The sequence below is a fragment of the Podarcis bocagei genome (genome assembly GCF_964188305.1).
Source record: "Podarcis bocagei genome assembly, chromosome: 4".
In the NCBI taxonomy this organism is placed as follows: domain Eukaryota; kingdom Metazoa; phylum Chordata; class Lepidosauria; order Squamata; family Lacertidae; genus Podarcis; species Podarcis bocagei.
In genome coordinates, this window is record NC_138128.1 from 68,508,766 (window position 1) to 68,520,825 (window position 12,060).

Genomic DNA, 12,060 nt, shown 5'->3' on the forward strand with positions numbered 1-12,060 from the left:
AAAATGTCTTGGGCAGGCCCTGCGCCGGTAATTAAGTATGTAATTTGGTTCTGGTGCGCAATCCAACTGAACAGGGAGCGGGGTGTGTTTTTGCACAAAACAGGGTTCCTATGCACGCTTCCCAACTTGGAGAAATTCGGGTCCTTTTCCTGCCTCCTCCACCGACAAGGCCGGCTCTGAGGAACCTCCGCACTCGCAGTGGCACCAGGACCGGGGAACAAGCTACCAAGCGGCGGCTGCCTTCTCGAGGAAGCGGCGCGATCTCCCTCTGCCGGCGGCCCGCAGCGAGTCGGCTCCGCCTCCCAGTTGCACAAGCAACCCAGGAAGAGGGAGAGGATCCCACCCCCATCCGCCGGCCGGTCCTGCCATGGCGCGGGTTCTGATTGTGGGCGCGGGGCTGACGGGCAGCCTGTGCGCTGCGCTTTTGCGCAGGGAGCTGCCTCAGCGCCTCCTGCGCATCGTGCTGTGGGACAAGGCGCGCGGCGCAGGTGGGTCTCTCTCGTCTTCGGCCGTAGTAGATCCTGTCGGGTAAAAGAATTAAAAAAATAAAAATAAACCGGGCGGGCAGGCTGCGGGATCTGGGGAGGCTGGCAGGAGAGGTGCCCGGAATAAACGCGCCCAAGTTCCGCTTCTCCACATGAGCACGTTGCAAAGTGTCCGCCCTAATCCTTTGCACGTTTACTCAGAGGCAAGTCCCGCCGTGTTCCTTGGGACTTGCAGGTAATTTTGCACAGGGTCTGTGGCCGTCCTGCCGCACCGTCCTAAACTAAAAATAAAAAAAAAGTTGAGCGAGTCCCGGCGGTAAATGCATTAAGCATAGCGCCCGCCTTCAGAATACGTCCTCCCATGCAGGGCTTATTTCACAGGCAGCGTGCATTATGCTCAAGCTTGGATAAAGGTAGATCGGGATCTACTAATAGATCTGCGGCTGATTTGCCAGGGGAGCGTCAAGAATTTCTGACTCACCGTTGTTTTAATAAAATGACGCAAGCGCTTTCCAAATTAGACCGCAGAAAACTCGAGTTAACCGGACTCGATTTTTGTGTGGAAGAGCTGTTGTGCTTCAACACTCTACATCGCTTAGGTATATGTATAGGTTTGTAGAGTCTGTCAGTCAATCAATCAATCAATCAATCAATGAATGCGTGTCCTTTGCACCTAGCTGCATCTAGTGGATTTGGGGTAGAGGGAAAACACAAGAACCCTGAAGTCTGTTTTCCCCCGATATACACGATGAAAAATCCCATTCCCGACGAATCTGGGGTTGTTGGGTCTTTATAACTTGGAACCGGATTCCTAAGCAGACAGCTTTAGGCAGCAATCCTATAGATGCACTTATCTGGGATTGAGCTCTTAATTAAGCGCTAGGCAACAAACCATCGCCCCCTGCTCGGAATGACTTGACCATACCCCTGCCGCTTCCCAGTTACTAGGCGCCACTGGCTTATTTTGCCCCACGGAGGAAGCTGATTGGATACGCGCGGCTGTGCTTTAAAAAACTTCTTGTCTCCACGCACGTGATTTTTAAGGGGGAAGAATGGCTACAAGCCGCAGCACTCAGGATCCGAAATGCACGGCAGATCTAGGAGCCCAGTACGTCACTCGGATGCCCGAATATGCCAAAAAGCATCAAGGGTGAGCGGGGGAAATGAATGACAACGGGCTGGGTTTCTCTTTGGGGTGGGGTGGGGGGGTTCATATGTCAAGGGTGAGACCTGCCAATACTGTTACAGCAACCCGTGGTTATTGATTACATTGCAATCTACCGCTGAGCACCAATGAATGGGAGATTAAAGGGAATTTGGTAAAGTGACTTTTAAGAAGGAAAGTGACACTGCTAATGAAAGTACCTTAATTTTGCTAATTAGATCTTACTGAAACTCTTGAGATGGAATCTCAGTTGGCATTTTCTCTGTTCATGCTCAGCTTTTTCCTGTTTCACTATTTGTTTTGTTTTTTAAAAAAATAAGAGGTTGCTTTAATTTTGTACACACTTGTAAGCTACAGTTGTGTTTCATCATTTGTGAAGCATTGGTGTCTGAATGACTGTGTTGAAGCATCCTAAGTGGCTCATGTAGGTCTTTTGCACATTCTTAGTATATGAAAGAGCAGTTGCAAATCTTTGTTAACATAAGGATACTGTGAAAGTTGAGATTCCCCCCCCCCCCATCAAGTTTAGTCTTCTGTTTCAGAGAGCAGGTAGTGTAAGGTTGCCAAGTTCTCAACCAGCTAATGCACCTATGCCTTTAGTGTGAGTAGCAAACAGTTTTAGCTAGCAGCCCTACCTATCTCCATTCTGTGAAAAGCTTCACCTGTTAATTTCTTGACATCAAAGTTCTGTGAAAGGTTTAAGAGTTTGGCAGCCTATTTTTGCCTGATCAGTTGGCATGTCTGCATTGATCCAGTGCCTATGGAAGCTCACAAGTAGTATTTGTTGGAAGAGGACTGTTCTCCTTACGACTGACTACAGGATTGAAGCAGTCCTCGGCAAATTGTCCTCCATGCATCTGGTTGGCTTACCTCGTGATGCTGCTCTGCCAATCGGTGCCTGTTGGCGACCATTTTACTGGCCTCGAACAATGCTATATCAAGTGCTTCAAGGTATTGTGGGAAACTTAAAATGGTGGCTCAAAGCAACCCGGCACATGGCAAGGGAGGCCCTAGACAGGTATTTACCTTCACATACGGCACAACCCTGATCTAAATCACTTGCTTTTTAAAAAGAAAGTGCCATTTGTAGCTTTGAACATGGCTCTCTGATGTAATTGACAGGTTTGGGCCCAATTTGTTCTGTTTCTCTGTACGTAGTGGGTAGTAGCTGCTGCCAGACATGTAAACAGGACTAGCCACTACTACATCTCATGCTAGTGAACTCTTCAAGTTCACAAAACCATACCATTAAAAAAAAGACAAACATTCAAAATCATAGATCAGCTAACTGTTACAGAAATATGCCTTCTTAGTTGCCTGCATAAACCTGACAGAATACGGAGGTTTTCAGCATGTTTTTTGAAGTTGAAAGAGAAGGCACCTGCTGAATCTCTGTTGGCAGGACTGTTTTGTGGAAACATAGCAAAGTCTTTATGGCCTGAGGCATGCATCATTTCCTTTTCATGTTCTCCCATGTCACGTTGTTTATCCTTGTGTTTTCCTTCGGACACGACAGTGTGGTAAGAACGTGGGTAGCTTCAACAAGAATTTGAGTAGCTTCCATTCTTGGTAAGCTTGATAGGTGTGATGATGAGCAACTGTATAGTCATCTTTCACTAGGACGAGAGAGGAGTTGGGCACATTGATACCTGCTTCCAGCTGAAGATTGCTGCTTTATCTTGAGAGGCGGGGCAGGAGGGCTTGCTTTTCCCAACCAGAACATAAGGCAAGGGTGGGGAAATGTGGCCTGGACTCCCAACTCCCATCATTCCTGACCATTGGCCATACTGCCTGATGTGAACTGAGGTTCAACAACATCTGGATAGCACATACGGCCCACCACTGATGCATTGGTTGAGCTGTGCAGCCCCCTTACACCTGCTGTTTCCTTCCCATGGAACGTAGGAATATGTTATTTGAACTGGGCTGAAAAGAGTCTGTGCTAGAATGAAATAAATTTAATCCAGATCCTTTCATCAAGGAAAGCCAGAATCTGTGACTTGTGTAATCAGGACAATTTTTATTTTTATTTATTATTTACTTACTTACTTACTTACTTACTCACTCACTCACTCACTCACTCAGTGGGTTATAAAAATCTCTCCCAGGGTACAATTGCCCTCCCAAGGCTGTGCTCAAGATTTTATAATAGAACAATAACAATAGGAGTACCCAATAATGTAGTTATCCAAATTAAGACCACATTGCATTCCCTTTAAACTGGGTGTGTAGCAATTAATTCATCACAGAAGAGAATAAAGACCTGACTAAAATAAACATATTTTGCAGTTTGCTTATTTTTTCCTTCTTACTTTAATCATTTCTACTGCAGTTTCAGATATTTTGCATCATTTGTCCTGGTTTTACTAGTTGCAGGAGGATACTGGCCCTAACAGACCTTTGCCTTCTGAGGTTTCAGCAGGCAGAATTCGTGAACTTTTAGGCCTTTTTCGGGCAGCTGATTCCTGTATCCATGCCTGCATTCTGTGCATATCCAGAGGGCCAAAAGTTCCTCAGGCCTGATGTATTGTCAAGCATTGGGAGTGGCCAAAGTGGCCTAGTACCAGATGTTCTTGAAGTCCTAGCATCCTTGATCACTGGCAGTGCTGACTGGGGTTTGGTAGTTGGGGTTTTACCTCCACTGTTGAAGAAATATGCCTCTGAATGCCAGTTGCTTGGATCGCAAATAGGGAGAGTGCTGTTATTCCCAACCTATGGGAACCTATGGCTTCCCATAGGCTGACAACTGTCTTACATACATCTTAAGGGCAGCAGGTTAACTTCATACACATACACACAAGCACACATAAACCGGTCAATCAGATCTTAAAATTAGGGCTGTGAAATCGGTTCTTGGTAATTCATCTTAAGTAGCAATAGCTTTGTGGTGAATGCAAAGGCCATTGCTGCACATGTGGATATTTTTACTTTTGATTTTAATGGTTGTGGATTTGATCACTCAACTTTAAGTTGGGTATTTCAAACAGAAGCATCCTTTTGGGGACATAGTTAATACAGTAGCTATAGACAATTTGACATCGATGTGTTTATGCTTTTGTTTTTCTTGTTTTCAGCTTCTATGAAGATCTGCTGACTCACGGAGTGCTGCGGCCATTGACTGCCCCCGTAGAAGGAATGCAGATGAAGGAAGGGGCGGAGAATTTTGTAACACCAGAGGGAATTTCATCAATTGTGAAGCACTATTTAAAGGAGTCAGGTACAGACCTTGAAACAATGATCCTAAATATATTATTGTGGAAGCATGCCCCACATTTAAAAGTGAATCTTTCGGTGCAATCCTACACATGTTTAATAGGAAGCAAGCTCCATTGAGAACAATGCAATTTGCTTTCAGGCCATTGTGTATAGAATTGCATTCTTGATGTGTTTATAAAATCACATTTGGCAGGTGACATCTTACTATGGATAAACCCTATAGTCTATTTTTATTTGTTACTATAAATTCATGCTTCTCTTTCTCCACACCCACACATATACTCATGAATAGTGGAACAGAAATAGAGCTACTGGATTTGGCCTGTCTATGCGTTATTGTACTTAACTTAGTTAAAAGATTTATCTCTCTCTGCATCCTATGCTCAATTCAGCAAAGTATTGTGTGCATGGTGGAAAAGCAGTTTCTGGCCTTTTTCATTTGGGCTTCCAACCTGGTTATGATGATAAAACGGCTCCGGAGAAGCTGGTAGGTTCTTCACTCATAATTAAAACTGCAGCATCCACTGTTAATAAAAGCAGATTGCAGACAAGTAAAACATCTGCTGCAGCAGTTAAATATCCAGCCAAAGTGACCTCACCTCCCCATTGCCGTTTGCATATAAGGAAGGTCTTGCAGCCCATTCTAAAAGCCATCAGGGATGTGCTACTTTGCCTTCCTGACTGCCACTCCAAGCAGGTGAGCAAGAGCTGGCTGGCTCTCTTAACCAAACAGGTGTCAGTTATGAAGACAGATTTGTTTCTTGGAGGATAGCTGCTTTCCTTACCACAGGCCTGAGATTAACTAATGAAAACCAAAGAAAAAGCTGTTGAACCTCTTCAAGTTGGGTTCCATCCAGTTGGAAGAAACAGAGCCCCAAATTCTTTCTATTCTCTTACATACCTACCCTACTCTACCATTGCTTGTTTCAGGGTCCCAGACTTACACTTTGACTCTCATAGTCCACCCTCTGTGTACAGTAGTTCATGTCAGAGGAGAAAACCAGAAAGTTAATATATCACTTGTATTAGCTGGTGTGGCAGGGCAGAGAGAAGGACAAGCTAGCAAGTGAGGTCCAGCCAGGAAGGTGCTGGGAGAGAGAAGAATATTTGCAGATTGTTTTTTTCTTTCTGTCTCTTCACGGAGCAGAGAAGAGCAGGTCCATTGTGATTTAAGGTGAGATTAAAGCCAAGAACCTATGGCATATTTAGCTGGCTTATTCTCAGCTGCTAGAGGAAAACCATGTGAAAATAAGGTCCATTAGTTGCAGTGGAGTTGCTTCAATGTGACAAAAAGAAAGATACAAACTAATCAATACAATTTAAAAACAAGAGTTATAAATGAAAGAGAACAATGAACAGCTACGTAAAATACCAAGTGAAACTTAAAGACCTTAGAAAATGTAAAGGTCTTTGTCACCGAAAAGGCATTTGCAACATATGTGTCTACTCAGAGGTAAGCCTTGTTGGGTTCAACAGTTCTTAATCATAGGGAAGTGTGTCAAATATTTCAGGCACTGTCCTATATTCAGGAGAAAGTCCTGTTGAACGGGACTTGCGTCTCAGTAGATAGGAAGGCGATGAGAGAATTCCCAAAGTGAGAACCTTCCGCTCTCCCCTGTCACAGCCCACCTCATCTAAGATAGCCGAAAAACCCAGAGGAGGGCCTCCCTTGCCAACCTGGTGCTGTAGTTTTAGACTACAACTCCTGTCAGCTGCAGCAGGGACTGGGACTGATGGAAGTTGTTGTCCAAAGCATCTGGAGGGCACAAATTTGGAAAAGGCTGCTCTGATCTACTGCACAAGCAGGTTTATGTGGGACTTGAGACAGACCAGGCGCCAATGAAGATGGGAAAGAAGTGGAGTCTCATGTTCTGCCAAACTGTGTCCAATCAAAACCTGCACAGCTGTGTTCTTAAAGAGGATGAAGTTGCTGGACAGCCTTCAAAGGCATCTGTAAGTAAAGCGTGTAGCATCAGCCTTGATGTAACCAAAGCATGGATGATGTTTGTTTGTTAATTGGTTCAGATATCTCTTAGGTTCTCTCTTTCTTTCGAAGCAGGTGCTGATGTCTTCTATAACCACCACGTCACACAAATTTGCCTCAGAGATGAGAAGTGGGAGGTCTGCGTCAGTACAGGCTCCTCGGACCAGTTTGACATAGTTATTCTCACAATGCCTGTCCCACAGATTCTTCAGCTTCAGGGAGACATTGTGAACAGTAAGGTTCCTCGTTTAGTTTTGTTTTACATACTTGTTTGCTAGCTTGCTATATTTACATCGTTTGCTTCTCACAAGGAGCTTAAAGAAGTATACGTGGTTGTCTCCCCAACCCCCCATTATATCCTAAAAAAAACAAACACCCCTGCAAGGTAGGTGTGGCTGAGAGTGGCTCAAGGTCTTCCAGCGAGTGTCATGGCTGACAGGATTTGCAGCCAGGGCTTCCATGCTGGCTGGCTGTCAGTTCATACAGGCGTTGTGAAGACCACAATGGTCAGTTATTAATGTAATTTATATGCGTTTTTATGTAGTGTAATATATATGGAAACGTATATCTGAACTTTGCAGACGTTATCGGAGACATGCCTCCATGCCCCCCTCTGCCCCAGCCATTTGATGTTAGGCATGTGGCGATTGGAGAGATGAGATGCCACGATTGAAAAGGGAATCTATGGAATAATATCCCTAGGGAGGCTCCGCTGGCACAGTCTTTGATGCCGTTTCTGCACCGGGCAAAGATCTTTGTATTTGTTGTGCATTCTGGCATGTGCTGTAAGCTCATTTGGGTCAGGTTTTGTCTGTTCTGCCGAAGTGTTTCGTTTTGATGCAGATTCCACCTTGGAATGGTTTTGTATTTCAGTTGTCTTTATTGCAAGCCATCCGGAGAGGTTCATTGCTTTTGTTTTTAAAGTGTGGCATGCAAATTCTCTAAATAAATCCATAATTACTTTGTCCATTATATCTAGGACAACTGAAGGCATAATTGGCATTAAGGTGCCTGGACTGTGCTACTTTAGACTACAGGTACGGAAAGGGACATCTCAGGTGATAGAAAAATAAACAAAGAAAACATCTCAGCCAATAGAAAGCAAGGTATAGGAGTTACTAAGCATTCTCACCTAGTTCTAGCCACAGTTGCAGGGGAAATTGTAAGGTTTTTCCTTTAAAAAATAATAATCAAAAATCAGAATTTCAACATGCCCAGTAGAAAGATTCTTGGACCTGTTTGCTTATGCTTTAGCAGTTTTAATCCTCTCTTGAGGGATGCTGGGCATGCAAATTCCATCCACTTTTCAAAATGAAAAAAATATAGATTATTGTTTATTTCCCAACAGCAAATTGAAGGATGGAGGATGAAATCTCCCCACCACCAAAGAGACTTTGCCTTGGACCCTAAAACTGAGTTAAACAGCCTTCAAAACCCTTCCGATTGAGGCATGCTGTTTTCTGAAGTGCTGAATGGGGTCTGGACCTAATCTTGGGGGCAGTGCATAATTTAGTTTATCTTATCTGTTTACCAGGTCTCATAACAAAGGAAATGATAGTGTACTGAGTTGAATAGGATCCAAACTGCAGCAGTCTGATTGGTCCTAGAACAATAGGATTCAGAATGCAGCAGTCTGATTGGTCCTAGAACAAGGCAGCAGTATGATTGGTTGGCAGGAACCACCCAATCATGCTCCAGATAGAAGTGAATCCACAACCTGATTGGCTTACAGTAGAATTCCAGAATTAGCCAATCATGTGCAGCCCATTGTGTAAATAATGTATATACAGTGGTGCCTCGCAAGACGAAATTAATTCATTCCGTGAGTTTTTTCGTCTTGCGAAGCACAGTGTCGAAAAAGTTTTGGAAAAGCTTCAAAAATCACCAAAAACCTCAAAAAAGGCTACCACACCGTGTTCTATGAGTTGCTCCTCGAAGTCAAGTCGCAACTGTATTAACGGTGTTAAGAAAAAGGAAACAAACTTGCAAAAAACGCAAGACGTTTTCGTCTTGCGAAGCAAGCCCATAGGGAAATTCGTCTTGCGAAGCAGCTCAAAAACCACAAAACCCTTTCGTCTAGCGAGTTTTTCGTCTTGCAAGGCATTCGTCTTGCGGGGCACCACTGTAAAGCAGATACTTTGAGGGGACTTGCATTCATTCCTCCTCACCACTATGAGCTGAATAAAGAGCATGAAATCACTTTGCGACTCTGAGTATATTTCAGTGTGATAACTGGAAATACTGAGAGATGTGTAGTGATTTCTGTGGTTGCTTCTGTCACTTAGAACTGAGCCATTGGCATATCCACATTACTCATCTATGTTAATTTTATTTTTGTTTCTCATTGTTGCTTTAATGCCTTTCCTCTTATGGATGTGATTCTGCAATTGAAGACTATTTCACAGGACACAGAATCCTGCAGCCTAATATTTATCCCGATCAGTTCGAACACATTCAAATGAATAGACTCCTTTAATGGGAAGACAAAAGCTACTCCCTTATTTATAAGTTTAAGATTATTTTTACTTGACATTTACCTTTAGTAATTTCACCCTACATGTGCAAATATTTTAATTATTAAGATGTTTTTTCTCAAAATGAGTCGGTGATTTAAAAACAAAAAAAATTGCTGTCAGTCAATGGCTATTGCCACTTTCCACGGAATGGGAGGGGGGAGATTTCGGAAACACAAATTCCTAAACATTCAGTTTCAGAATGCAAAAAGCCTGCAAGCTAAAACTTAAAAACCAGGAGCAGCATAAGTTTATCAAATTGAATCCCCACTGTGACACTTAACTGCCAGAGTTAAGCTTCAAAAGAACCAATGTTTTGACATGTTTCAAGTCTAGCACTTCCTTGCATTGGATTTATCGGGCGGGAGAAATGTTTGGCACTTGAAGGGTTACCATTTAATGAACCTGGAAGTGTTTCGCATGTTGCACTGGAACCAGTCTTGCAGGGGATGAGGCAATCCTCTTCTAAGCTGCAGTATTTTAAAGAGGCAGTGGATGGCAGCATTTTAATGGCCTTTGAAATGGCTAGATCAAAATGCCTTTAAAAATCGGAAGGTAGGTTCGGTTTAGCTGTGAATAAACGCCAGCTATTATTTCAAGCTCAACTTCGGCCTCCAAATCAATGTTTTCTGCAGTTAAAACATTTGTGCTGACTTCATAAGGTTTATTTAAAATTTGAAGGGGGGAATGTAATAAATAATAGGAAGTTTCTCATCCACACATGTGTAGGGAAGTGGGATTTTAATTATCCATCACATTAACAGTGCAATCCTAAGCATGGATGCTTGGAAGTAACAGCCTCTGAGTTCAATGGGATTTACTCCCAGGTAAGTGTGTAAAGCAAGGGTAGCCAGTGTGAGGCTCCCCAGATGTTGTTAGACTGCAACTCCCATCAGCCCAAGCCAAACTGATCAGGGATGACCAGGCTAGCAACATTGTGTATAGGATTGCACTGTCAGCCACTACACATGATGAAGGGTGTCCAGACTCGCCCTTGATGACTTACAGCTCCAGCACAGCATTGAGGTTGAGGGGATGCCTGGTGATTAAAATATGGTGTTAGATCCTTGGCAGCTCATTCCCACATGCAGGTCACCACTTAACATGCTTACAACTGCAAAATTGTGTGTAAACAAGCACTAACAGGGCTTTTTACAGATTTTCAGATGGATTTCAGGAGAGTAGGAATTATTTTCAATTTCAATAAATAAACCCCCACCCCAACATTCCCCTGTAGTAACATAAAGGCTTTCCTGAACTGGGAGTGCAAGGGTGTCCCAACAGAAGTAATCACAAGGTGGGTCCATTCCTTAATTTTAGGGTTGGGGCATTCATTGGGTTCCATGGGCAGTCCCTAAATATAAGCTCGCATCCTTGCCTAGCTCCTCTTTCCCCAAAGTTTCCCATTAAAATAACACTTTTTTTAGCCCTCGGTACCTTTTGGGGGGTTTTGGTTGGCATGTTCTGTTAAAATTCAGTAAGAGGTGAACTGCAAAGCAATAAAGGTTTGTCATTAATTATTATTAGTAGTACAGTGGTGCCTCGCAAGACGAAATTAATTCGTTCCGCAAGTTTTTTCTTCTTGCGAGTTTTTTGTCTTGCGATGCACGGTTTCCCATAGGAATGCATTGAAAATCAATTAATGCGTTCCTATGGAAACCGCCTTCAGACCAGGTCCGGGGACAGTCTGTCCCCCGACCTCTTCTGAAGGCTGGGGGGGGGACAAGGGCTTTTCTTCCCACCCCCAGCATTTTAAAAAAAACCCAGGACAGCGGAGGACTTCTCCGCTGTCCGGGGCGATGTAAAAGCCCCTGGGAAGGCAGGCAGGGGGGACAAAGACTTTTGCCCTCCGTCCTGGACCTCTTCTGAAGGGCGGGGGGTGAAAGTCTTTGCCCCCCCCGCCTGCCTTCAAAAGCCGTCCGCGATAGCGGGAAGCTCTTCCCTGCTATCCTGGACTGCTTTTAAAATGCTGGCGGTGTGGAGCAAAGCCTTTCGGCCCCCGCCGGCCTTCCTGGACCTCTTCTGAAGGCCGGAGGGGGGGGGAAAGGCTTTGCTCCCCACCACCAGCATTTAAAAGAGGTCCCCGGAGATTTCCCTATGGGCTTTTGTCTTGTGAAGCAAGCCCATAGGGAAATTCTTCTTGCGAAGCGCCTCCAAAACAGAAAACCCTTTCGTCTTGCGTGTTTTCCGTCTTGCGAGGCATTCGTCTTGCGGGGTACCACTGTAGTTATTGTAGTAGTAGTAGTATTATACCGCCCTATACCCGCAGGTCTCAGGACAGTTCACAGGATAAAATCACAATATAAAAACACAGAATACAGAATCAAAATAAAAACAAGAACAACCCAATAACACCCCTGGGGAAAAATACATTTTAAAAGGGCATTGAATGTCAGTCAACCAAAGGCCTAGTTAAAGAGGATCATTTTTACCTTGTGCCTAAAGGTGTATAATGAAGGCATTAGGCGAACTTCTCTGGGGAGAGCATTCCCCAACAGAGAGCCACTGCAGAAGAGGCCCGTTCTCGTGTTGCCACCCTCCGAACCTCTCAAGGAGGAGGCGCACGAATAAGGGCCTCAGAAGATGATCTCAGGGTCTGGGTAGGTTCACATGGAAGGAGGTGGTCCTTAAGTTATTGAGGTCCTGAGTTGTTTAAATATACTTTTATTCAGAGTAGACTCATTGAAATTAACAGAC

The 12,060-nt window shown here is 44.1% G+C and overlaps 1 protein-coding gene across 2 annotated transcripts in view; it reads left to right on the plus strand.

The window, feature by feature from the left end:
• The first annotated feature begins 331 nt into the window (after positions 1 to 331).
• RNLS (renalase, FAD dependent amine oxidase) overlaps positions 332 to 12,060 on the plus strand; it is a 100,849-nt gene continuing 89,120 nt past the window's right edge. Inside the window, exons 1-4 of one of the 2 annotated variants that reach the window (XM_081189789.1) lie at positions 332 to 488; positions 1,530 to 1,635; positions 4,725 to 4,867; positions 6,923 to 7,084. In XM_081189789.1, the coding sequence (XP_081045915.1) occupies positions 368 to 488; positions 1,530 to 1,635; positions 4,725 to 4,867; positions 6,923 to 7,084 (532 nt within the window). In that variant the 5' untranslated portion in view covers positions 332 to 367. The remainder of the gene's footprint in view (positions 489 to 1,529; positions 1,636 to 4,724; positions 4,868 to 6,922; positions 7,085 to 12,060) is intronic. The other variant, XM_081189790.1, reaches the window with a different exon arrangement.